Source organism: Chanodichthys erythropterus, chromosome 4, assembly GCF_024489055.1.
Source record: "Chanodichthys erythropterus isolate Z2021 chromosome 4, ASM2448905v1, whole genome shotgun sequence".
NCBI lineage: Eukaryota > Metazoa > Chordata > Actinopteri > Cypriniformes > Xenocyprididae > Chanodichthys > Chanodichthys erythropterus.
In genome coordinates, this window is record NC_090224.1 from 3,976,487 (window position 1) to 4,003,274 (window position 26,788).

Consider the following 26,788-nt stretch of genomic DNA (forward strand, 5'->3'; position numbering starts at 1 on the left):
CAAATCTTCTGTCCAATCAAATGCTCTCTAGAGTCTGAAGTCCCACCCCCTCCTACACTCTCAACAGACACTGAATCTGCGGCTGAAATTGGTAATTTGTTCACACATTTACTAGTTTCTACATGGTGAATGACACAGAGTGCACTATATAGAGAATAGGGAACGATTCAGACAGTGTAAATATGCTTTCCATTGACGCAAATGAAGTCCGTTTTCGCATTAGTATCACGTGAACTGCCACAGCGCGAGCACAGTCTGCTCTGGCCCAGGGACACGAGAGCACAGAGCGAATCATATCCGTGAGTCAGCTCAGAACATGAAAGGTATCTGACCCATTTAAATTCTGCACAGAATGCTGTATTTTAAAGTGATATAGGCTGTTCGATATATCGCCCCGTCTTCCTGTTTCAGTTGAAATTACGTCAACACATTGAATAATGCTGCGCATTCCAATACACTTCAGCGGGTCTGTAATGCCCCCTTCCTGAATAAAATCTTTGCTGACCCCAAACTTTTAAACGGCAATGTGTATGTTTATAAAAAAAATTATATATTATATGTTGTATGTTATTATTATTTACGTATTTATCTATAGTATTTGCTCCCGTAACAAGACTGTAAAAGAATGATTATTTCTCAAGGCACATTTTTCCAAGCTGAACTGTGCTGTCATGTAACTTGGTGCTCGAGTATATGTATATAATAATTTCTTGACCTTTTACCTCTTCCGTTTTAGTTGTTGGAGAAAGGACTGAACAGCATGCAACAGTCTTTACTACAGATCATCTACAGTCTACTGAGTCACATTGACCTGTCTGCTGCTCCTGTCAAACAGTTCAACCTGGAAATCATGAAGATTATTGGCAAATATGTACAGGTGTGTATAACTTACTTTTTCTGTCAACAACTAGAACATCAGTCCCTCCAATGATTTATTTTAGTATGCCTTTCCCATTTCAAGAGAATATGAATATTGAGTGATCCATGGGTATTTGAATTCCTTTCTTCATTCTCCCATGCCTGTGTGTAGTACTGGAGAGTGGACTTTGTTGTAGTGTGTATTTGTCTGTATGAATGGCCTGGGGGCTGTTTGCTTTGTGAGGTGCTTTTGAGGAACTATAAGCTACATCATCGCTTTCCTACTCTGTGGTCTTTATTGAAGCTTTTCATCTTCTGAGTCCCTCAAGGTTAAAGGGATATAGTAAAAAATGGCTCAAGAGTTTTGTTGTCTGTGTGTTGCCCCAGAGCCCATACTGGAAGGAGGCCCAGAACATTCTGAAGTTGGTTGTGTCCCGCTCAGCGAGTCTGGTGGTTCCTGATGAGGTGCAACGCTCCTACAGCACAGAGTCGACCGGCTCCCCAGAGATCGCTTTCACTCGCATATTCAACAACTCATCTAAAGAACTGCCAGGAAAAACATTGGACTTCCACTTTGACATCTCAGAGGTGCTTGGCCTGCCATCTTTTGTCTTTTATTTTGTTTGTTTGTTTGTCAGTGTATGTCTATTGTAATTACCTCATCATCATAGTATCTTTTTTTGACAGTATTTTTTAACCTTTGACCCACAGACACCTATCATAGGTCATAAGTATGGAGACCAGCGAAGTGCAGCGGGGCGTAACGGAAAACCCCAGGTAATCGCCGTGACAAGAAGCACCTCTTCTACTTCCTCTGGCTCCAACTCAAATGGGCTGGTGCCAGTCAGCTGGAAGAGACCACAGCTCTCACAGGTATTGTCAACTATTATGAAAACCTGTCAAATTTTAATTAACCAACTAGAGCTTTCAATGATTTTTTACCTCTAATTTTAATGGTAATGTTGTTATCTGCCTTTAGCGGAGAACTCGGGAGAAACTGATGAATGTCCTGTCTCTATGCGGCCCAGAGTCCGGCCTGCCTAAAAACCCATCTGTACGTTTTCTTTCTGTTTTTTCTTTTTTTCTTTTTTTTCTCTCCTCTATTCAGAATATTATAAGGTTGCATAATCTTTGCAATGGCTAATTACACCGCTTTTCTGCAGGTGGTGTTCTCTTCAAATGAGGATTTGGATGCAGGTGACCAGCAGACTAGTCTTATCCCCACTGTAGAGGAAGTGACACGGGAAGAGGAAGTGCAAGCAGAAGATGCAGGAAGTGAACAGCAGTTTGGTGTCTTCAAGGACTTTGACTTCCTGGATGTTGAGTTGGAGGATGGAGAGGTGAGCCCGGATGCTCTGGGCATGTTGCCTCATATTTTGATAGTTAGCAATCAATCCTCAATGTCTTTTATAGCAAACATCTCAGAACTGATAAATGATTCACCTTTAACAAAACAAAGAAAGTCTGCATGTGTAGTATGTGTATTTCTCTGACATCACCTGTGTCCGTTTGTGCACCTCCATATTATCACAGTGTCTTAACTCTCCCTAACACTCTTATTATCTTTTTTCCTCTTTTGCGTCCAGGAGCTTCAGGTAAGTTTTAAGCAGTGTTTAGGGAAAAGTTTGTGTTTTAATCTATAATTGTTTGGCCTCATCATTCATTTGAAAATTTGCACCCGTTCAGAAATGTCACAAAATCAAATGTGATTTCCTGCTAGCCAGACAAGTGTATTTGTTTTTATAATTGTAGCTAAAGGTTGTCACAAGTACATGGATGGTGCAAATTAAACAATTTATATTTAAAGTAGAGTATGAAGTATATTTTAAATGGTCAATGTTGAGTTCTCTGTGTTCCACGACCCCACTGTGTTCTGTGGTTGCGTTGCGCATATTGTCTTGTGTTTTGTATTGTGTATACATTAAATTTCTTATCCTTTTCCTTCTGTATAATTCACATAGCATGCAGTTTAAAGTTGATCTGCTTTCCTCTTATTGGTTTTCTCCTCTTCCACCTGCAGGGGGAGAGCATGGACAATTTCAACTGGGGTGTGCGGCGTCGCTCTCTGGATAGCATTGACAAAGGTGACACCCCGTCTCTACAGGACTGCCAGTATTCCGGCAGCACACCCAGTCTCATCCAGCCGGAGGACACCGATGAGTCATCTGAGGAGGAGGTACTGAGCGCTAGCCAGATTCTCACCCGCTCCAACCTCGTAAGTCCCCTCTCCTCTGGGCCCCCTCCACACAGGGGGCACCGGCATGGTGTGTCTGTGCGCCAGATTGGGCTTAGACGCTGCCGCGGCCTACCTAGGCGGGGTTAGAGGCTTGCTTTCTGCATAACCCGCACTTCCGGTGTATTTAGACAAGTGCTCTCCGCACTTCTCCCAGCCAAGCCAAATGTTGATTTTTAGCATTTCAAAGACCTTCTCAGCCTTTACTTCTATTTTGAATCCCTTTTTTTTATTTGATAGGGGTAATAAAAGGTGATGGGGACGCTTTTTTCAGTCTTTTTTACTGATCTATTAGCCAGAGAAACTTTTAATACAAGGATTTAGCTGTCTTACGTTCTTATACTAACTTTGCCATAATTGTTTAGACAGCATGACTATTTTAATGGCCACACAGAAGTTTTTGCAGATTTGCACAAAATTGAAACATCTATCATTCATATAGTTGCACATGGTCTTGTGTTTATTAATTATTTATATAATTTTATTATACTTTCAGTTAAAAACAAAAAGATATTACTGTCTAATTAAATCTGGAATTAACTGCACCAATTTTTAAATATGAACACAAACTCACATAAAAACATGTGCCTTGTTGCTGTGTTCTTAAATCTGCTTAAAATATCAAACTTGTTTGAAATCCTCCAACTGGATGGATTCATACTCCTGAAGCTAAAAAAATCAGACTCTGTGTCCATCATACACTACGTGATTTTCTGAGAAGTCTGCAAAAAAATCTGCATATTCCTTGTGGCCCCTCTCATTACTTAAAGTGCTCAAATAGTTTTTAGATGCAAGCTTAATATTTTTTTTACATTTCAAACTCTAATAAATGATTGCAGCCTTTTGCTTGTTAATGGGGCATGAGCTACTAAGCAGAGCTAAAGAAAACTGACCCTCTAAACGCTGCTGAGTGAAAGTCTTCTTTTTCCTGTTTTTGTCCTTTTCCTCCTACACTGTTTGAATAAGACTTGAATGCAGTTGGCCTTGCCAGGTTCATATAATTTTGTCTGGCATGCCGCATGATGTCATATAAAATATATAAAAAGTGCTGAACTCAGGAACTACTTTTCATTGATCCATTACGTGCATCATGCATCATAACACTTAGTCCAGTGTAGAGATTTCTACAGCAAATGCTATGTTATGCTACATTTTTTACAAAATATTGATCAACTTTCCTTTTTACGCAGCTTAATAGTGATTCTGCGACGGATGACGCCATATCCAATCACTTGGACTCGCTCCAGCAGTCGCAAGAGTCCTCCAGTAGTGTCCTGACTGAAGAGGCCACACCCACCCCACCGCTACCCCGCCCAGACAGCCCCACCCCCGAGACCGCCCACTCTGACAGCAATAGCAGCCAGCTGCCTGAGGTGGGATCAATCAGGAATCTCAATAAATTATGGTGCACGGGTGCTATTTAGCCATTTGCTTTTTGCTCTCTTGTGGAGTTAACTGGTGCTGTTTTCTTGTCTATCAAATTCCTCCTATCATCCAATGGTATCAATGTCAAGCTTTTGCTACTAGTGTTTCCAAAAAGTATTGTGTTTTACACACTGGGCATTGTCTGTTTCCTTTTGCCGAATACTGGCATATTCTCTTTTCCTCACACTGGGTTGCTTTATGGGACACTTGCCATCATTGACATTAGATAATGATTGACTGCTTTAAGGGTGGGGCTTGCTTGCCTGCTTGATATGTGATTGGTGAAGAGATTATCATCAGGGGCAATCATACACCTCAGGCCTGCTGTGCTAGAACTACCTCTAATTTGGTCCCAGAAAGGTTGAAAAATACAGACGTTAACACGCTTTAGGCTCTGATGACCACTCACTGCTATCCACGGACCTTCAACCTCACCGTAAGTATTGTAGAAAATTATCCCACCATTCTATGGGGTTTAAAAGGCAGTATCCTCAAACATGAGTTTTAAGCGCATTTTCTGACTGTTGATAATCCCTGACTGTTTTACATGGATTGATTATAGCTGTAGATATCAGTTTAAACATGTTTATCTATTTGCCAACCATCAGTTGTACTCCAGATAGCATCTGCAACAACTTACAGAAGCATGTGGAGTGTCTGTAAACACAGTTAGGGATGAGGTTAGGCAGACGGTGTAGAAAATGAGCAGAAACTCATGTATGTTGATATTGTCCTTTTTAAAGTAATAATTCACCCAGACATTGTCGTCATTAACTCACCCTCATGTTGTTTTTCAGTGGGACACAAATGAAAGAATTTTGAAGAATGTTCAATCAGATTTTTTTCCATACAATGATAGCATAGTCACTGTATGCTGTCAAGCTCCAAAACTACCAACAAAAAATGTTATCAAAGGTAGTTCATATTACTCATGCATTATATTTCAAGTCTTCTGAAGCAATGTAATAGCTTTATGTCATAGACTGAAATTTAAACTTAACCAGTGGCATTTGGTGTCACTGACATCGTTTGAATATGTACAAGTGTTAGAACTTAAACTTATTTATTTTAGTTAATTTCCAAAGCAACATTTCTCATTTATACATTTTCTAATTCTCATTTAAGTTTATCTAATATTCATATTTTATTTTATTTTTATTTCAACTACCAAAACAAACACTAACAACAACACTAGAAATGACATTTGAGAGCTACAGCAGAGGGGAGGTCTTTCAGTGAATATGACTTCAGAAGAATTTGAATATATCGCACAAATGGTTTTGACCACTTCTTTTTGGAGCGCTATTGTGTTCTTTTTGAAACTTTGCAACCCCTGGTCACTATATGTTTTCATTGTATGGAAAGAGCAGTGTGAAGATTCTTCAATGAACATTTTGTGTTTCATTGTTACACCAAGACATAAGGGTGAATAAGTGATGACAAAGTGTTAGTTTTTGGATAAGGAGCAGCCATTCTGTAGTGATCAAGTAAAAAAAGATGCACAGCCCGACTGAGAGACCACTAACAGGCTTTAGCCAGCCATGTTTCTAACACTGTAACTTAACTAACTGCTGATATCTGCATTATGTTTTTATTTTATTTTTTATTCCAGTTAATTTGGTTGATGTTTAATTGACACGCTTCTATCCTGGAACAATTATCTTTTTAGGATGTTCCCACAGTTCAGCCTTCATATGAACAACCATCACTGTTAAGATGATTTTCAGTCAAAATGAAATGACTATGTCCCCTAGTCACAATTCATAGCAGAATACTCCTCATGTTGATGTTAATGAATGAACAAGTTTTGTTCAATACTTACTCAGTCCAGCCAAGACCAGTTTAGTCCAGTCCAGTCATACCTCAATATCAGCTCAAGGGCATCTCGCCTGTCATTCTCCAGCTCTTAGCGTAATGAGTCCAGATAAAACCATCGATAGTCTTACTCATCTGCGTGGCCACCACAGCCAAGAATGCCTAAAAGCTTTCTCTAATACGCCTCTGCTTTGGCTCTACGCCACCCTCCCTTCTTCTGTTAATGCATTAGACTCATAAATAGAAAGGAGGAGGAGAAGAAAAAAGAAACTCAAGTTCGTTCATTTAGATTGTTTTTTTTCTTGGTTGTCTCTTTAAAGTAGGTTTGAATAAAACATGAGTCTTAGATGGAGCAGTTTGTTCCCAGAGATGTTTTACCATCATTCATGTTGTGCGCTGGAATTTATCATAATGACAAATCATCCATCATGCATCTCAAAGATTAGGAGTTTTACATGTTACATTGAGCTCATGTGACTTTGACACCCGTTGAATCCATTGTGTGATCTCTAAGAGTTTGAACTCGAAAGTTTTAAGTTGTGGTCAAAGATAAATCTTCGATATTTCAAATTTTTTTAAATTATTGCCGTAAACGTCTGGCAGATTAGTGTCAGAAGCAGGACTTTTATTTTGAGAGAGCACAGCAGCTTCCATTTCCCATATTCAATAGTTTACTGTCATTGTTATACAGTTCTAATAAATTATTTGATAGAAATAAATATTTAGGTATTATAGCATGCCTTATATTACGTATTATAGCTTTTTTTTTTTTTTGTATTTCTAGGAGTAATAGGCAAAAAAGTCAAATGCATATTGATTTATTCTCAAAGTATTTATTAATTTACTAAATTTTATGTAAAAACAATCTTTATATTATATACAGTCTTTCTATCTTTATATTAAATAGTTTAATATCTTGTATACCTGCATCCCTATAGAGGACAAGTGGTTTAAAGAATGGATGGATGAATATCTTGCATATTTCGGCTTTATATCGGCCACCTTACTCTCTAAGATACAGGTATCAGCTATCAAAAAATCCATATTGGCTGTCCACTAGTTTTATGCTACTGTTATTAAATGGTCTTTTCGTGCTGCTTCTGTTGTTTTTACGGTCTCATGATGTAGAAGACAGAATTAGTCATTCACTGCTGTAAGTATCTGTGGAGTCCTGATTGTGTGTCTCAGGGTAAAGATGTTTTCCCATGAGTTAGATTGATTTTATTAGTTAGCTGCTATTTAGCTTGGTGCTTCATGTGATTTATGAATGGAGATACAGTGGTCCATTTAATACAGATCCTCTGATGTCACAGGTTTATTCCTCTGCAGGTCACATTTGCATCGTAAGTCAATGGTGAAAGATTAGCCTGTACCATTATTGATTTTTTTTTTTCTCTCCTAATAGAAGCACTGAGAGCGTATAGCAAGGCCATTTTGTGAGTGCCGATGCTTAAGGGTCCCTTGGTGATGTTCTCTCTAAGTGTAATGTCCATGCTGCCCACCTGGACTAAATGTGGGCTCAAATAAATAGTTGTGTTTACAGCACAGTAAAAATAAATACAGTTTCTATCGCTTCAGTGTTGTGATATAGTACAGTAGGTCTGCTAGGTGCTTAATGCACACAAATTCACAGCAAAGCAGCCTTAATAATATACTCAAATAATACAGCTTTTTGTATTATTAGAGTATAAAGCACTCACAAGAACCATTTATTGTCCTCTAAAAAAACATTGCTCCATTTCCTGACTGCCCTTTACTGTCCATGTTCACATTTGCAGGATGCCAGTGTAAATGCAGCAGATGAATTAAGTAGCAGTGTCAGTGAGGATACGGGGTTTGGCAGTGCGCCTCCTCTACCCTCAGACCCCCCTGAATTATGTGACTTACCTGACTCCCAGGACCCTACCGACGACCTGGATCCAGCCCCCCCTCCTCCACCGGCTGTGGACAGCCCGCCTGGATCCCTCTTCGATGACGAGCCGGGGCTGCCACCCCCTGTCATAGACTCCGCCTTGGGCTCCATGTGTGAGGAGGAGACAGTTCTGCCCCTGGCTCTGGACTCGGCCCCCGATTCAGTATGTGAGGAGGATGTGACATTGGCTTTGAAAGAGCTAGATGATAGGTGTGAAGAAGAGGAGGCAGATTTTTTCGGCATGTCCAGGTTGGTTTGATTTCTGTTGTAAATGTAATCATTCATGGGGTTGAAAGTTCCCGAATCCCTGATACTTACATAGACAGCTACCTTCAAAGGCAGCATCCTAACCAAAAATGAAACCTCAAAGTAACTGATCGGAAATGCTCTTCATAGGCATCAAATCACTTGCAAGCAACACAACTAGCTTTTCTCACATGAAGTGCAGCATATGAAATTATAAATTATGAAAACACATTAAGTAAATTATGAAATTCACTCTCATATAGTTAAAGGCTAACCAAATGGCAATAATTCCCTATAATTTGTAACGGCTTTGGTCAGGAGGGCACCTAGGATGATGTTTAGTTAGGCCACTCACCGTGCTATAGAGTGTGGTAGAATTAAAATGGCAAAAAAAGCACTTTTTTTAGCAATCAAATTATGTACACTACTGTTAAATTTTTTTTTTATGTTTTTAAAGTCAGTTATGCCCACCAAGGCTGCATTTATTTGATTAAAAAATACAGTAAAAACAGTCATATTGTGAAATAGTATATGTAATTAAGTATCTTTTATACCATAAACAGACATCCCTTTTTAACATAACACATTATTTTCTGGGATGCATCAGGAAGGATTAGTGTTTACACTGCAGATGCGACATGGTCCCATGAATTTTTGATTACCTCCAAATAAAATTTGAGTGATTAGATCACAAAATGTTTTGGACCCCTGTGTACAACGGTTTTATTACTGTCCACTTTAGATCGGATCATCTAAGATCTTAATACCAGATGTAAACAGTGTCTATTTTTGCTCAGTACTGTACAATTTAATACCATTCACGTTGTGCTGTGAATAATAAGGATGAGTTTCATTAACGCTGTGAATGGTGATCTCATACTTGGCAATATTATTGCTCTTGAAGGTCAGGCATCTATACCTAAGCACATCAGAAAGTGCCCTCCACAAACTCACTTTATTCATTCTTATATACACGCACGCACACACTTCCTCTGCAGTGCTATATATATCATCCTCTAAGCCCTGATGTGTCCGGCTCTTCCATGATCGATTAATAAAAATTATAGGTAATGATTCAACAGAGGGATCTAATTGCATTTTTGCGCATACATTGCACCTATGAGGGCCTTTCCTTGCTCTTCCTGGCAACTTTCTGCAGCTGAGATTCATTTAACAGAAAGAGAGGATGCATTTGTGAATCCGTGCGTGTGGGAACCGCTCTGGTGCTGCACAGCAGCGAGTGGGGGAGGGATTGAGAGGGAAAAACAGAGAACGTCACAAACTCAGCGGGAGAATTTAGGCTAACACGTGAGGTGAAGAGCTCAGAGAGGGAACGGCGAGAAGAAAAAAAAAGCGTCAGAGCAGGAAGACATTGAAGGGAAGGATAAAAGCTGTTAGTGAGGATGAAGATGAAGACCATGTCCTCCACATCTTTCAGCAACACTGGTCTCAAATTCTTCTACTCTGTGTGCTTCATCAAGCTCTTCGGCCCTACAGTCCTGTAAGTGTGTGTTTATGTTGATTTTGTGCCTCTGCAGTAGATTTAGATTGTAACAATACTGCAGCACAGGACATCTGCAGTGAGAGAGAGAGAGAGAGAGAGAGGAGGGAGAGCTTAAGAGAAAGAACAGCATGTCTCTGTTTACGTTTTTCCTTCCTGAATGATGTAACGCTTTGTGTTGGTACTCGCATCTCTACGTGTCTGAGTCTTTCCATCTTTGTTTACAGTCAAGATGAGGGTGATGCAGACGGCTTTCCTGAACTCCAGGCCTCGCCACCTCCGTCGCCCTTTCTCTCGGCTATTTTGGCAGCATTCCAACCCGTAGCCTATGACGACGAGGAGGACGCCTGGCGTTGCCATGTCAACCAGATGTTATCGGACTCGGATGGGTCTTGTGCTGTGTACACCTTCCACGTGTTCTCACGACTCTTTCAGGTAAAATTAAGTGTTTGTGAGTATGTGCTTACACACATTGCATGAATATTAATATACCGTTTTCTGCAGATGACATTTAAAGACATTTCTAATGATAAAGAAGAATTCTATTTGAAATAAATGCTGAATTTTGTGTTCATCAAAAAATCCTGAAATAAATGCATCACATTTTCCACAAAAATATTAAGGAACAGCATCGGTTTTCAACATTGATAATAATAAGAAATGTTTCTTAAGCACCAAATCAGCATATTAGAGTGATTTCTGAAGGATCATGTAACACTGAAAACTGGAGTGAAGGCTGCTGGAAATAAGAATAAACTACATTTTAAAATAAATTAAAATGGAAAACAGTTATTTTAAATTGTAATAATATTTCACAATATTACTGTTTTTACTGTAATTTTATCAAATGAGTGCAGCCTTGGTGAGCAAAAGAGACTTCTTTCCAAAACATTAACCTTCATAATAGCTTGACTAATTCATAGCTTCTTGTGCCTGAGTTGATTCTCTGCTGTCTCTTTAGCACATTCAGAGGAAATTTGACACGATTACTCATGCCTCAGTACGCTTCCTTGGGGAGGGGCTCCAACGAATGGGAAACCAGTTCCTGAGCTCTCTAGAGGTCATGACCTCCTGCTCCCAGTGCCCTACAGTCCTGCTGGATGCTGAAACTGTGAGTTCATGCATTTAGAGTGTACACTTCCTCTGCACCTCACACCTGACTAATTACAATGCTTGGAATACTTTTAATACCTTACATCTGTTTACAAAGCTTATCTTAAATCATTTATCTATATGTGTGATAGTTTGACATCATTGGTATATTTAGTAAATTGTGTGTGTGTTTTAGCTGGTCTCCTGTGGGCTCTTGGAGACACTAAAGTTCAGTGTGTTGGAGTTACAAGAGCATCTGGACACTTACAACAGCAAGAGAGAAGCAGCTGAACAGGTGACACACTAATTTAAGCAATATCAAACACCTTAACTACAAACAGTCATTTGTAATGCTTTTTTAAGTCTTTAAACCTCTCATGAGATCACAACAATTAGCAAACAACAATGATCCAACCATCCAATCACAGTCATGTATGAAGGAGAAAGATTCTGAGAAAATGGCGCCCAGCACCACGTTATATACAGCACGTTCCCACCCCTAATTTGTGCGCTTGAATGAAATTTGATATTGCGATGCAGTGTCGTTATGTCAATCAAGCTTCACTATTCTAGGAGAAAGGTGTTTTCCCAAAGCGTCATTGATGGTGCAACGTTGAGAGAATGATATTGAAAGGGAACTCACATTACTGACCTTCATATCCTTACATAGCCATATCATTTATTCCTTAGTATTCCTTCAATGGAATACAAAAGCAGATGTTTGCTGATGATTTGCGATTTTTACCTTTTTTCCAAAAGGGACAATAAATGTAGTTCTTAAAAGCTCTTTTAAAATTACTCATTGAAATTCTTTACATTAATAAAAGAAGATCTTTGTTTGCATTAAGATAGAAGCAGTGCACTGATTTTCAGATGTACCCGATTCTGGTAGACATGGAAAGTATATAAATAACCTGGGCATTTTCTATGCAGTTTGTTTGTCAAAGCTTCATCTTTAAACCCATCTTTAAAGGGTTATTCAATGGAGGAGAGACAGCAGAAGAGAATGAGCTGACAGTGCAGGATCATAAAATGCTCCTTGACGTCTCTTTGCAGTTATTGTTGGCTACTAAATCATATCAGGATGCGAGTTGATTTAGCCAGCGCTTACTTCCGTTAGCACTCATCTAGAATCTGCAACAGCCAATTTCTCTTCATGCACGGTCACTAAGAATAGCCTCACAGAGCCCCTAAATCATTTAGCTGGGCGGACAGGCTGCAGGAAGGCGAGCCGAGGGGCCAGATGGGATAGTGGATGACTAGGGGACAGTAATTGGATGAGACACAGGCACTGCCTCTACAGCATTATGTCCCGAACCCCCTGTGTGCTTAAACAGACCCTCTTTAATTTGCTAAGTAGTTCACTCTTATTAAATTTACCTCACACACACTCCCATGCACACTAGTTGGCTTTCTCTATTTGTGTTTCACACTCACAGAAACATCATCTGTATTTACTCATAACATCTGGACTTCTCTGCTTTGTGGTTGACATGGTGTCTCCTCTCTTCTTCCCCTTGCAGTGGTTGGATAACTGCAGAAAGACCTTTGGTGATAAAGACAGTAACCAGCGACCCAACACTCAGGCTCAGGTATAAAAAAAACACTCATCTCACTGCATGTGTCTGCTTGAGCATTCAAACGTGAACATTTGTGCTCTGCACTTTTCTTTTTATCTCCGAGAAGTAAACAAGAATGTAAGAATCTCTGTAAGAATGTAAGCAGAGGTGATTCGTGGGCAACTGATTTTCACAGCTTTCTACTACTCATAACCAGGCCCACGCAGAATCAGTGCTTGCCAATCTCCTCACAGATTTCTACAGAATTGAAATGTCTTTTTTAAATGTTAAAAAGTTCTGCACATCCCTCTCATCCACATAATTTAGCAGATTTTCCCCCAATAGACTGGAGTTATGGCTCCTAAAAATTCTGCTTTGCCATCACTGGAATAAACTTTAAAACATATTGAAATAATAGTTTTTTTAAATTGTAATAATATTGCACAGTTTTAATGTATTTTAGATCAAATAAATGCAGCCTTGGTGAGCATAGAAGCAAAATCTTACCAGCCCCAAACTTTTGTATGGTGTCTGTTCCTGCTCATATCTAGTGTGAGAATTATGATTTTGGTAACTTTGGTATTCTTTTCAACTAGATTGAATCTAGGGCTGCACAACGATTAATCGCGATTAATCGTTTGCTAAATAAAAGTCTGTGTTACGTAATATATGTGTGTGTTCTGTGTATATTAATTATGTATATATAAATACATGCACATACATGTATATATTTAAGAAAAAAATTATATTTATATATAAAATATTTATATGTATATGTAATCTAAAATGTATGTAAATATGTATATTTATTTATACATGTATATAATTTTTAAATTTATACATGTATGTGCATGTATTTATATATACATAATTATTATACACAGAACACACACATATATTACGTAAACACACTTTTATTTTGCAAACGATTAATCACGATTAATCGTTGTGCAGCCCTAATTTAATCTGTTAACATTATTTAATACATTTAGGTATCATGAACTTACAATATCAACATTTTTTACAGCATTTATTAATCTAGATTAATGTTAATCTAGATCTTAAATTAGCTTTATGCTCTCCATTTGTTGGTTATTCATCTTTGTCACTACTGTCCCAGTGAACAGCATCTTTATTTTCTCTGCAATGCCAGAGCACTAAAGTATGGAAGCTTGTTTTTTCGCCACTGATACAGATATAAACTCGCAATTCTGACTTTTTTTTCTTGCAATTGCAAGTTTATATCTCACAATTCTGAGCAAAAAAAGATGTTTATATCTCACAATTCTGACTTTATAACTCGCAATTGCAAGTTTATACCACACAATTCAGAAATTGCGAGAAAAAAAGTCAGAATTGTGAGATAAAAAGTCGCAATTTCCTTTTTAATTTTTTATTCAGTGGCGGAAACGAGTCAGGTTTTGTGATGCAACAGTTGAAATGATTTCTGCCAGCATTTCTCTCTCTTACTATAACTTGCATTAGTCTCAATTGCTCTCACACTCCTTTTCTACCTGTTTTGCATATATTTAGGTATGTTACAAATGTTTGAGTGTGCATAAAAATAGTGAAAATATATTCAAAGTAGTTTCTCCATCCAGAATGCATTGCATGTGACTGCAACCTTTGTGTCATTGTTAAACAGACTGCAATATTTCTCTCTCTCTCTTATGGTGGTCTTGGGGTGTTGTGAGCGCACTAATTTTTGGTCTTTTTTTCTTATTTCCTGTGTTTCCTCTTTTTTGTGACCTGCTGTCCTTCTTGCTTAGCAAATGGAAATGCTAGCAGTAAGTTGTTTATTGTATTTTAGAGTCTGTCGCAATCTTTTCTATTCAGCCACGCACACTGAGCATTCATCCATTCTTCACTGATAAATCATTCTCAACCAATCAGAATTCAAAACAACCCCTACATCTGATCTCTTAACACCACTACAGATGTGTCCAATTCATGATCATTCATATATCACCACTACAAGCTTCATTAATGAACTTCATTATTTAATGGCTTAAATGATTTCTGCATACTTACGGTGTTAACCTGCTACCTAAATGCTAATTTGCTAATAGGTTATTAGCGTTTTAATGCTTCTAGAAATCATATGCATTCAGTGTGTGAATGGAGCGTGTCCACAGACACGAGTGGAGGATGGGAGAGAAAATTAGCTTGGATTCCTTGTTCCTGCACTTTTTTTGCATGCTCCATCTACCCCCCATCTGCTCACTGACATTTTGTATCACTCCATTCAGATCTGACATTTTTCATAAACATTGCTCTTTCAGGGTTTCGTTCTGATTAGGGAACCATACATAGTCCACTCTGCACAAAATGATTCACCAGGGTCTAACCCTTCCTCTCCATCTCAAATCCAGGACGTTCATCCTTCTCTCTATCTGTCCCTCCATTTGATTATTCATCTGGCCGTCCGTTCATCTGATCATGCTGTTTTGCTACTGACAGTGCAGATGATTAAAGCTGAAGATGTTGAGATGATTATGTCATGACCTTTCTTTCTCTCTCTGTCTCTCTATCTCTAGGAGCTGGAGTTGTGTCGGCGTTTGTATAAACTCCATTTCCAGCTCCTACTGCTCTTTCAGGCCTACTGCAAACTCATCAGCAGAGTGGACACCATCAAGAGAGAAGCAGAGGTTTGTATCTACGGAGTTTCCTTGTATTATTCAAAGCTGTTATAGTGTATTTTAAATTAGACATTTAAGTTTCATGTCGTTCTAAACCTATAAAACTTATAAACCTATAAAACCTCAATGGCAATTTACCTTTTTCATCTTTGAAACACAAATGAAGATACTTTTAATGAAATCTGAGATGTCAACACGCATACATAAAGCACATCAAATATGGAAGCTCAGCCATACTTGCTTACAAGCCTCATTGTTATTCCTCGCATACATACAGCAAGCACGTTTGAGCTACATATTTGAACAACATAGCTTCAGTTCAACATATTTGATGTCCTCTATATGTCCTCTAATATAAATTGATTGTGTCCACCTCAAAACCTGGAGTTGAATGGATTTCTTTTATGATGTCTTAATGAACTCTTTGAAGTAGAGCTGTCACGATTGCTCGATTAAATTCGAGTACTGGAGTTTAAAAAATCCTCGATTGCAATTTACCCGTGCCGAGTAACCGGCAAAATACCAGAAGTGCCGCATTCCACAGACGAGAATCCAAGAACCGCATTATTAGACCATTTTCTAAGGCTGCACAATGTATTAAAACCATTTAAAAACCATACTATAGCTGCTATACTATGAGAGTGCTATTGTGAATTCACAAAGGCTGTGATTAAATAAATATATGCCCTGCGTGTTTAATATTTACATGCATGTAGGTTACTCAAAGTGGCTCCGTTCATAGTAAACGCTGCTTCAGATGAACTGTTTTCATTTTCATACACGTAGCACATCTCTGCATATGCTGAGCATTTGGGTTGTTTATAACGTTCGTCTGGGAACACAATGGGCGCCATTTCATCAGATTTGTAAGGTAAATCATCTATAAACCTACACCAACACAGAACAATATAATCATCAAAATAATCGTTAGTGACTGCCCTACTTTGAAGCATCAAAGTTTGGTGGAAGGACTTTAAATGGAGGGACAGAAATCTCAGGTTTCATTAAAAATATCTTTGTGTGTTTTGAAAATGAATGAAAGCCTTATGAGTTTGGAATGACATGAGGGTGGGTAATTGATGACAGAATTTTCATTTTTGGGTGAACCATCCCTTAGGTTTTTATGTAGAATTACACTAGAAGAACATCTCGGACTATTACAACATATCACTGTTTTTTTCAGCATCTCTAGGCAAGATTGTTACAACTTTATAATGCTGTGTCAATAAATAAATGGATAGATAGAATATAGAAGATGTTGGCACATGCATTAACTTCTATTTAATTTAGCATGAAAAGTCCTATATAAATGTATTCACAAGAAATACTGATCCTGTGGCTTTTTCGAGTGCCACAAACATTGAGCATGCATATAGACAGATGATGTTTCATTTCCTCTCTGGATTTTGTGGTAGTTTGTGCTAATGTGTGCCAGTATGGACACATATAAAGGTCTGACTGCAAATAATGCTCTTAGTGCAGCGTAACTTTATTAAGCTCACTGAGGGAGACTGATATGCTTAACACAGACCAGAGAAAAGCCATTCAGCCTATCGCTCATCGATACTAACCCACTTACACTTTATAAAGCGTACACATACACACACACAGCAACCTCTGTTATGTAGAAAGCATATAAGCATATGTTCAGCTTGGTTTTTTATATTGTTGGTGAGGTGACTTAACAGCACTGCCTGAGGAATATCCATTTCAATTTGCAATGTGTTTATGCTTAATATGACGTGTGCTTTAATGGTGTGTCAGCTGATTGATTTTGTATTGACGATTCAAGACTGGTTTAATCTGTGTGAGAATATTGACTACACGTTTATTTAAAATGACATGATGCTTGTGTGTTTCTCAGGTGACTAACATGTCAGAGGAGCTGGCCATATTAGAGAGCTGTCTGAAGGAGGCGGAGTTAGTAGGTAATGGGCAGGAAGGAGTGGGCGAGTTTGAGGTGGACCAGTCGAGCACAGAGACGGCCATCCACTCACTCATTGAGAGTCTTAGAGCACGGGACTTCAGCACAGCCATCGCACAAGTTAAAGCCTTCAGGTATGTAAAACAAACTTTAAATTGAAGTAGCAACAGATCTTTTCTTCCGTATTGTGATGTATAGCCAGGGAAAATGGTTTATCTGTCAAAAAAATGTAGGACGGGACTTATTGCTGCGATATCAGAAAAAAATAATTATGTGCACAGATAAATGATTCAGCATGAACTGCAGTATTCCATAAAAATAAGAATTGTCCATTTTCAGTTCTTTTCTTCCATATTGGGATGTACATATTATTATCCAAAAAAAAAACTATTGTGCGTAGATTTGATTCTGTCCAACGATTGTAAGAAAGCAGCAGGGTTTAAGTGAACTAAAGTTCATCATACATTACCAGAAAGACGTCTGTTGTTCCACTGGATGAATAAATTGCATTTAGCAGCTCTGTCCTTTTATTCGTATTTTTTTGTCCTAACCAGTCTTGACAAGCGATGTGCCATATTGTCAGTCACTTGCCGTGTTTTTACGCTGAGTAACTCTATCCACAGTACAATCTCAGTGGTTCAAAATCTGGAACTGTCCCCAGGAACTAGGGACTTTGGGGTGGTACTTGTGTCTTTTGACCGCAGGAACCACGGTCTAAATTAAGTTCCGGGTAAACATTTCCCCCTCAGAAAGTCCCTGCTCGCTAGGTAGTACGTTCGGAGGTGGGACTTGGACGCTGAACATGCTGATTGGTTGAGTTCACGCATCATTTTGATTGGTTGACTCCACGCAGCTTTTAATTTCAACCACCATTTTTAAAATTCTGTTGCGGTGTGTGCAGTAAGAGTTGTTTGCTATTCGAATCAACAATGGCATTTAAAAATTACGACCGATGGACTGACAATGAGGTTCACGCTTTATTAAGCTTATGTGGAGGACGAAATCCAGTGGGAAATGGAAAGTCGCGCACAGTCCTATGTCACCGGACTAATCTTCACGGTACTTTAGACCGTGATGGAAATGCAGACAAATTGTTCCAGGTAATTTCGGTGGAAACGAGGCTATAGTTTGTTTGTTAAACATAAACCATATTCTGATAGGCCGGCTTTCAGAGTGGAAACATATATTACATCATATCCATAATCTAATTAACCATCTTGTTAACCACCTCAAGTTCTCTTTTGCATAAATCTGATAGGTTCCAGTATCGGTTTTCCTCTATAAACCGCCTTCTGTATCTTCTGTATTTCCCTTCATTCCCTCAGGTGCCTGTGGCCCAATGACATATTTGGCAGTGAGAGGGATGATGCCGTGCAGACGCTGCTGCACATTTACTTCAGGCACCAGACTCTGGGTCAGACGGGCTGTTTGGCTGTGGTGGGCCCCAGCAGGGATCTTTCTCAGGCCAGCGCTCGCCTCATGGAGCTCAATCTTCAGATCCGCGAAGCTCTCTGCCAGGCTCAGACGCACCCGCACACCCACCAGACGTGCGTCCTGTCACCGACCCCCGCGGCCCACATCCAGACACAAATCGACACTCAAAACACAGTCCTGAGCACTGGACTGTGAGAGCTTCACAAACTCAACTCTCTTCCTCCGGGGCGGCGGGTTTGGGGATTTTCACATAGACTTCACCTCAAAGGGCTAAAGAATGTGTGGACATTAGTTAACTCAAAACTTTACGCACGTACTGTGTTTTTTCGTCCCCCCTTTCTCCAAAATAGTTTAACCTCTCAAGATGTTGGAAAACGTACGAAGAACGGGAGCGGTCGAGAACCGTCAGGAGGGACACTGGGCGATAATGATGCTAAATTTGAAGCTTTTTGGCGGAATGACCTATGACCTCTGAGTGGTGTCCTTTTTAGACTGATCCACATCTGTCTGCCCCATTATGCACTGGGGCAGAGATGGGATTTGGAGCGTTATCGTGAGAATCCGAGTATCGCAATGGATCGGCGAGGCTGTCGCATCGTCGATTGTAAAAAAGCATGCTTGAAAGAGAAAAGCCTGCAACAAATATTTTTTTGAGAATTGTATTTTTTAACAGTCTTAGGTTGTAAATGTTAGGATATTTAACAAGTAATTGTAAGCTGGGGGGCCATGCCCTCCGTTTAAAGAGGTTTATCTGTTTAACTTTATTGACCTGCATCGGGGAGAACTTTCAGCTTTCACTGGGCCGCTCTTACAAAACCCTTAAACTATAACCAAATAAGTAGCTGCCTGTAGGAAACCATAGACTCTTGTGTACGCGTGCGAGGACGAGTGTGAGTGTGAGCGTGTGCGTGCGAGTGCGTTTGACATGGAGTGATATTTGCACACCCGTTCTCTCTCATACATGCACGTTAACAAACCGAAATGCACAGGTGAAGTGCAAACTGGCTGCAACTCATGGAAATATCAATAACTTATTTTACTCTGTATATATTTTAGAAAATGTATAGTGTAAAAGCAGTATTTTTCCTTGTACATTTGTGTAATGCACTGTTCAATCAGAGAAAGCTCAGTAGAGGGTAACGACTAATGCAAAAAAATAGCGAGTTGAATAGCTGTTGGGAAGTCACGGGCTGCCCTCTCCTTTATGATAATACGCCACCTTAATCTTCAATATTTCCCGACGAACGAGCTTGGCTTCTCGGTCGAGCTTTTGCCATATGCATTCCTTGATACCCACTGTGATCTCCGTGTTGGCTCAAAGTCCCCCACTGAGGCCCTGCTGGAGCCCCTGCTGAGGGGAAACTGGGGCTTGTGTTTGTCCATGTTGGCTCTGTCTTAACCCTAGACTCAGGGCTGCACTGAGGGTTTGTGGGCTCTGTGACGCTTCTGAAAGGCACTGCACTTCGCTTGCCGAACTCAAAGAGACAAAGCGGTGTCCTGAAAGCGGTATCCGCAAACGTAGGGAGGAACCGTTTAATCTGTCGTGGCACATTGAGAAATAAAACGTTATTCACTGTATTCATTCCTCTCAGAGATCTCTTCTGTTGCTTGTTTGGTACATTTTGAATGCTGTTCTTAATTATTTAATGGATATATTATTTACCTGGAAAAATATAGTTTTTATCTAGAGGTGCATTATCTTTTTTTTTTTTTTTCTGTTTCCCCTCCCTCACATTTCTCTTTGGTTTGTCTTTGTTTGTCATCTGATTTACCTGCTTTTCCCTGTACTGTTAAATAAAAACCTGATTATAAGCAACTCTTGCTTTTTGTCAATTCATTTTCTGATGGTTTTTAACAGTCACTGTTTTTAAATGTAGATATCCAGTTATTAACCCTTTCAGCTGTACGTTTGATTGAATACGCATTCCTATTTTTCAGCATCACTGGTCTTTTCTATTAAGGCTTGTTCAAACCATGTACAATATATATATTAGTGCCCATACCAATGGACGACAACATTGTTTATTGACAATGTAACTGCAGCACACGCTGCAGTTATTGGTGTGAATGGGTTTACAGGTTTTGTAGTGATTTTTTTGCGAACATACTGTACATCTGAGTAACCCTGTACATTGCATAAATACACAAATTACTGGTTTTGTGGTTTTTAAATTTCATAACCATGATGGTTAAACCACAATGATTTTTGCTTCTTACGGAGATGTGAAATGTGCACGCGTGTTCAAGTTCTTCAGACTACGCAGTAGAACCTACAGTAACAAAGTATAGTGTAATGGTTAGTGCCCTTCACTCTTTTGACTAATAAAAAATTACTTCATCTGAATGGTTAGAAACTTGGTAAAGGTTTTGGCACTGCTGTAAAAAAAAAAAAGACTCGAAGGTTAAATGGTCCTTTTAATGGCATGGTCACTTGTGCTCCTTGTGGTCAAATTACTATTGGAGATGAATTTCATCTAGTGAAAACTTTTTGGTACTGCTGCAAAACACTTACTGAAAGCTTAAATTTGGAACAAACTGCAAGAAAATCAAAGCCCTAAATCTAAAGTTGAGTAAAACGTGTTTGAAAAATATTCTATAAAAAAAATTAGCATTTTTCATAATGTAAAATTCTTTAACTTCCCACTAGTGTAAATATTTAGTACCATAAAATCCCCCAAAGACATTGAAATAAAGGCATTTGACTGACAGAGCACCAGAGGGGTTAAGGTTGAAAGTCAAAACACATTTAACTTCTTGACCATCAATCTCATCTTAACACTTGTAGGATATGCTCTTAATCTTGACTTTAATCAGAGCAAACATTGAGATCTATTCCCTCAGCAGTTTTGAGGTTAAAAATGGTCATTTGATGTCGATCTGTGAATGTTGTACACAGTCTGCTGGGTTTGTAGGCACAAAAAGGCTTTTAGATTTGTACAAATTGAGTGTTTACATGAACGATACCAAAAATTAAAAAAAAAACCTGCCATTTGAAACCCTAACTAAAAAGGGTAACTAAATTGTCAAAACAGTGTTCAAACAGCCAAAAGAAAAACTTTGGAACATTGTGTAAATATACCCTAAAAATCAGCTATTCACATTACCTTTCTGCAAAGCAGTTCATCTCAAACTTTGACTCCAGATGTGCTAGTAATTGCCATTTTTATTTTCATTTTTCAGAATTGGCATTTGCAGTTAGTACAAGTACTGTACAAATTAAAGCAAAACAAAAACAAATGAGACTGTAGTGATTGATGGACCCGCCTCCCCACTGCGGTCTTTGAGCAGTGAGGGAGCAGAGACTGAAGTGGACAATCCAGCTGGGCAACAACAAAGCCTGAGGGCCACACACAGAGGTGCTAGATGATGTATTTGAAGCTGAACGTGCTGTCACAGGACAGCCGCTTGCCTTTGCAGCGCCCACACAGATCCTGCCGGTGAGGTCTTTTGGGGTCCACATGACGCGATGTTACAGGACATGTACAGCGAGTCTTCTTACAAGTCTGAAAATTAATGCAAAATGCACCTTTAATACATCCATTAGGTACTTGTAAAACAGGGGTTCCCAATCCTGTTCCTGGAGATCTACCTAGAGAGTTCAGATCCAACCCACCGGTCTGGAATTATCAAGGGCTCCTCAAGATCTTAAAGGGTTATTCACCCAAAAATGAAAAGTCATGTCATTATTACTCGCCCTCATGTCGTTCTACACCCGTAAGGCCATCTTCGGAACACAAGATATTTTGATTAAATCCGATGGCTCAGTGAGAGCTGCATTCAAAGCAATCCATAAAGGTACTTAAAAAAAAAAACCCACAACACTTTAATATAGTGATGGGCCGATTTCAAAACACTGCTTTGGAGCTTTACAAATCAAATCAGTCACTCAGATCTCCTATCAAACGGCAAAATGCTGAAAATCACGATTCGATAAGCTCCAAAGCAGTGTTTTGAAATCGGCCCATCACTATATTGTTGAAATTCATTATTTTGGGTTTTTTTTTGGTGTACAAAAAATATATATATATACTCTTGTCACTTTATGATATTACGGTAGAACCACTGTAGTCACATGAATGGATTTAAATTTAGTACCTTTATGGATCGTGAGAGAAATGTCATTGCTTTGAATGTAGCCCTCACTGAGCCATCGGATTTAATCAAAATATCTTAATTTGTGTTCTGAAGATGAATGAAGGTCTTACGGGTGTAAAATGACATGAGGGTGAGTAATAAATGACTTTTAATTTTGGGGTGAACTAACCCTTTAATTAGCTTGTTCATTTGTGTTTAATTAGGGTTGGAGTTGACCTTTGCAGGAAGGTAGATCTCCAGGAGCAGGATTGGGCAGCCCTGTTGTGAACTCAACACTCCTAGTTTAGTTCAAGTTTCGAGGCTTTAGTAAAGTGGACCGTTGATGGACAAATTAAAGTCACTTGTAAGTTTGCTTGCGGTCCATTAGAAAGCCTCAGGCTCTCTGGTTGAGAACTTCTATGGCAGGACTGGCTTACCTGACAGGTTATGTCTTCAACCCGGTATGGATTGAACGATTTCTGACACGTTCTGCAAAACTGCTTGAAATACACCTTTAAAAGAGAAGGTAATATTTGAATCAGTAATTGTTAGATGAACACTTGCAAGAATAGGGGAGATCATCAGTGTGCCCGTTTAACATTTACTATGGTTTAATTTGCACAAAGCCCATCCATTACCTTGTTCGTGCCTTGGACACACCACACATAAGCACTTTCCCAGCGCAGGTTGCAGTCTTTGCAATGATAGTAGCCGTATTTCTGCTCCAAAAACTACATTAAAACAAGTTAATACACTCCTGAAAACTGAAACTGCTTTCCCACTTTTTTAGACGGTTCACTTCTACTTCTAACTTCATTTCTACATACAACAAACATGTTTTAGCGGCAAGGATAATCAGTTTCCCCTCACCTGGAATCTCACGCGAGCCTTGGACTTCGGTTCGTTTTGTACGGTTTTCACTGGCTCATTTCTGTTCTCATTCGTTTCAGTTTGTTTTATATCATTTTTTTCGGGACTAAGCGGTTCCTTCACGCTCTCCTCACTCCCTTTGCGCTCGTCTCTCTCAGCACTTTCCACCTTCTCTACGCGGTCCACCGTCTCAGGGGCCTCAAGCTCGGTGTCATTCTCTTCCTCCTCCTCCCTGAAGAGGGACACTAGTCTCCTGGACTCGACCGGAGAGTACACAGCTTGAGTGCGCGGGAAACGGACGCCGCCGCTGATGGGGCTCCCGGGGGTCTGGACCTCCTGCCGCCGCCGACGAATGGCATCACGCTTCTGGGCCAGGAGGGTCCGCGGGCCCAGAGCGCACTGGATGGACGCGTCGGTCTTCGGGTTGACCTGGACCGCGATGTCTTTGGTGTTGGCTTTCCTCAAACGCGGGGTGAGGTTCGGGTTGATCTGAGACAAGATGGACTTGAGCTGCGTCCTCTGGTAATTATCAAAGTAAGTATCGCCCTCACTGTAATTGGCGAAGTAAGCTTTCTGTCTCCAGCCCTTGAACCTGGGGTATTTATAGGAATAAGGATTGTAAGAAGAGTAAAGATAGTTGTCGACTGTCTCGTTACCATAAGTAGCCATTTTTTCGCTTAGCCGGTTGGCAAACACTTTGCAGCAGTTTAAGTAGAAGTAGAAGCACAAGGACACAGATTGGCATCAGGTGGGTAATTAACTCCAATTAACAGGATTCCCAAGGTTAGTAGAAATATCAGGGAATTTTCAAAAGGGGTTTTCCAGGCCTAGAAAAGTCATAAAAATGTAACATTCTTGTTGGAAAATACGACTTAAATTGTTAGCTGTTTTGGGAACAGTTAGTGTTGAGTTTGTTGACCCGTCACCATGTTTGTTTGTTGCTTGTTTATCCAAGCAGGTCTATACATTTTGAACAAATAACCTTTATTAGTCATGGACAGTTCTATATTATAGTTTTAAAATACATATTTAATTGAGTTTGAGAGATTTCGCGTATAACACATAATGTGCATGTTCCCAACATAGCTACATCAAATCTATCCTAACAAGTTATGTTGTGAATATAGAATGTATTTAGCATGCACATTTTTTTTTTTTTTTTTTTTTTTTTTATTAAATATTGTATTTTAAGAAGTTGTGTCCTCAAATTATCTGAGGTGTTAAACAATGGATGTCGCTCCTTTAAGAAAAGGGACAATTCTGTTTGGACTAGGTGTGAAGGTCATTGCAAATGATGGTTGATCTGAGGGGTGCATTGTGAGACTTAAGGATTTGACATATTTTCATCTAAATTTTGATAAATATTTTCTTATTAATATTTCCAAAATGTCCCCGTATCTTGAAAATATCATGATGGCAGCAGTCATTTTTAGAAAAGTCTGAATTTGTGTTCATTTGTTAGTGGTTTTACTGTCTTCCTGGTGGAAATACAGACACAAGTTTGCACTAGTGCTTATAAGCATAAGCACAGCATTTGACTAAAATTAATTAAATGTCATTAAGCTTCCATTTTACTGAATATAGCATAATAATCCAATTTTAAACACGGAAATACAGCACTAAATTATATATATATATATATATATATATATATATATATATATATATATATCAATTCTGTCTATCGTTTGTCACTTCAGTTGAAGATTGTCCTATTACTAAATAACAATTAATGTTAAATAAATATAGGCCTAATATAAAGTTTTTTTTTTTGTGTGGCAATGTCTATAAAAGATTTTTTTATGCCAGAGTCTGGCAGTGATATTGAAGGAACAAAAATAATAATATTAGATGCTTGTTAACATTTATTCATCTTGCAGGCATTTTCTTATATGCTGATAAACATTTTGATTACAGAGATGGATTGCATTTTTGGATATTTTCAGATGGAAATGATCACTTTTTGTCTAGAATCTTGGGTCTGACACTGACATGTTGTAGCCTTTGATATTGGTCATATCAAGCAGTGGTAATCCTGTAAAATTACACTACTTTGAAGCAATAAACAAAAAAACATTTCTTCCTTGTTTTGGAATCAGAAATAGACTGACAGTGGGTGATGCGCAATATAAGGGGTGGGATGTGAATCGGTCTTCTCATCCTCTGAGTCCACATAATCAAATAAGCCAATGTAATCCTTTTACTGCGGTAATAGCAGGAATCATTTACAAACAGCAGCATCAATCTATATTAATGTGGATTTGCATACATCCATGACTCTCTGAAAGTGTACAATTATTTGAATGAATGAATGAATGAATGAATGGTCAAATTTGCTCCGTAATAATGACAAAAAATAAAAATATAAAATTATATAGACAAACATTCTTTCTCTCTCTATATACATATACATATATACGGAAGAGGATTAGGGCCAAGCAATAAAAAAAAAAAAAAAAAAAAGCAGAGATTAAAGTTGTTACATTTCGAGAAAAAGGTTGAAATAAAATGTTGAGAATAAACTTGTTAAATTTCGAGAAAAAAGTCGAGATACAAATGTTGAGAATAAATTCATTAAATTACAAGAAAAAAGTCATTAGATTATGAGAACAAATTCGTTAAATTATGAGAAAAATTTCATTAAATTTTGAGAAAAAAGTCGAGATAACATGTTGAGAATAAAGTCATTAAATTACGAGAATAAACTAGTTAAATTTCAAGAAAAAAGTCTAGATAAAATGTTGAGAATAAACTTGTTAAATTATGAGAAAAAACTCGTTAAATTTCGAGAAAAAAGTCGAGATAAAAATGTTGAATAAAGTCATTAAATTACGAGAAAAAAGTTGTTAGATTATGAGAACAAATTCGTTAAATTATGAGAAAAATGTTGTTAAATTTCGAGAAAAAAGTCTAGATAAAATGTTGAGAATAAAGTCATTAAATTACGAGAATAAACTCATTAAATTACGAGAATAAACTCATTAAATTACGAGAAAAAAGTCGTTAAATTATGAGAACAAATTTGTTAAATTACGAGAATAAATTCTTATCTTAAATTCTCGACTTTATTCTCAACATTTTATCTCGACTTTTTTCTCGAAATTTAACAACATTTTTCTCATAATTTAACAAATTTGTTCTCGTAATTTAATGACTTTTTTCTCATAATTTAATGACTTTATTCACAACATTTTATTAACTTTTTT

At 38.5% G+C, this 26,788-nt stretch overlaps 2 protein-coding genes across 15 annotated transcripts in view; one reads left to right on the plus strand and one right to left on the minus strand.

Annotated features, from left to right (window-relative positions):
- The window catches only part of fryl (furry homolog, like), a 114,800-nt gene extending 94,329 nt beyond the window's left edge, over positions 1-20,471 (plus strand). For 10 of the 14 annotated variants that reach the window (XM_067383714.1, XM_067383717.1, XM_067383713.1 and 7 more), the window contains 16 exons: positions 737-877; positions 1,246-1,446; positions 1,570-1,731; positions 1,838-1,912; positions 2,022-2,198; positions 2,879-3,073; positions 4,282-4,464; positions 8,110-8,492; positions 10,218-10,425; positions 10,952-11,101; positions 11,279-11,377; positions 12,606-12,674; positions 14,411-14,428; positions 15,179-15,289; positions 17,145-17,338; positions 18,530-20,471. In XM_067383714.1, the coding sequence (XP_067239815.1) occupies positions 737-877; positions 1,246-1,446; positions 1,570-1,731; positions 1,838-1,912; positions 2,022-2,198; positions 2,879-3,073; positions 4,282-4,464; positions 8,110-8,492; positions 10,218-10,425; positions 10,952-11,101; positions 11,279-11,377; positions 12,606-12,674; positions 14,411-14,428; positions 15,179-15,289; positions 17,145-17,338; positions 18,530-18,833 (2,670 nt within the window). In that variant the 3' untranslated portion in view covers positions 18,834-20,471. The remainder of the gene's footprint in view (positions 1-736; positions 878-1,245; positions 1,447-1,569; positions 1,732-1,837; positions 1,913-2,021; positions 2,199-2,878; positions 3,074-4,281; positions 4,465-8,109; positions 8,493-10,217; positions 10,426-10,951; positions 11,102-11,278; positions 11,378-12,605; positions 12,675-14,410; positions 14,429-15,178; positions 15,290-17,144; positions 17,339-18,529) is intronic. The other 4 variants (XM_067383707.1, XM_067383720.1, XM_067383710.1 and 1 more) reach the window with 3 other exon arrangements.
- Positions 20,472-21,794: 1,323 nt separating this feature from the next.
- zar1 (zygote arrest 1) lies at positions 21,795-25,151 on the minus strand. Its single transcript, XM_067383722.1, has 4 exons — positions 23,583-25,151; positions 23,351-23,443; positions 23,150-23,224; positions 21,795-22,141 (listed from the first exon to the last, which is right to left on the minus strand). Exons 1-4 carry the CDS (start codon positions 24,249-24,251, stop codon positions 21,998-22,000), a joined length of 981 nt encoding a protein of 326 aa, XP_067239823.1. The 5' UTR covers positions 24,252-25,151; the 3' UTR covers positions 21,795-21,997.
- Between the last annotated feature and the right edge of the window lie 1,637 nt (positions 25,152-26,788).

Bases quoted from the DNA above. Each gene is read 5' to 3' on its own strand.
- zar1 (XM_067383722.1), bottom strand. From the start codon at position 24,251: ATGGCTACTTATGGTAACGAGACAGTCGACAACTATCTTTACTCTTCT. The intron at 23,444-23,582 runs GTGAGGGGAAAC...GTTTTAATGTAG, and splicing joins AGGCTCGCGTGAGATTCCAG to TTTTTGGAGCAGAAATACGG. The intron at 22,142-23,149 runs GTAAGCCAGTCC...ATTAATTTTCAG, and splicing joins TTGAAGACATAACCTGTCAG to ACTTGTAAGAAGACTCGCTG.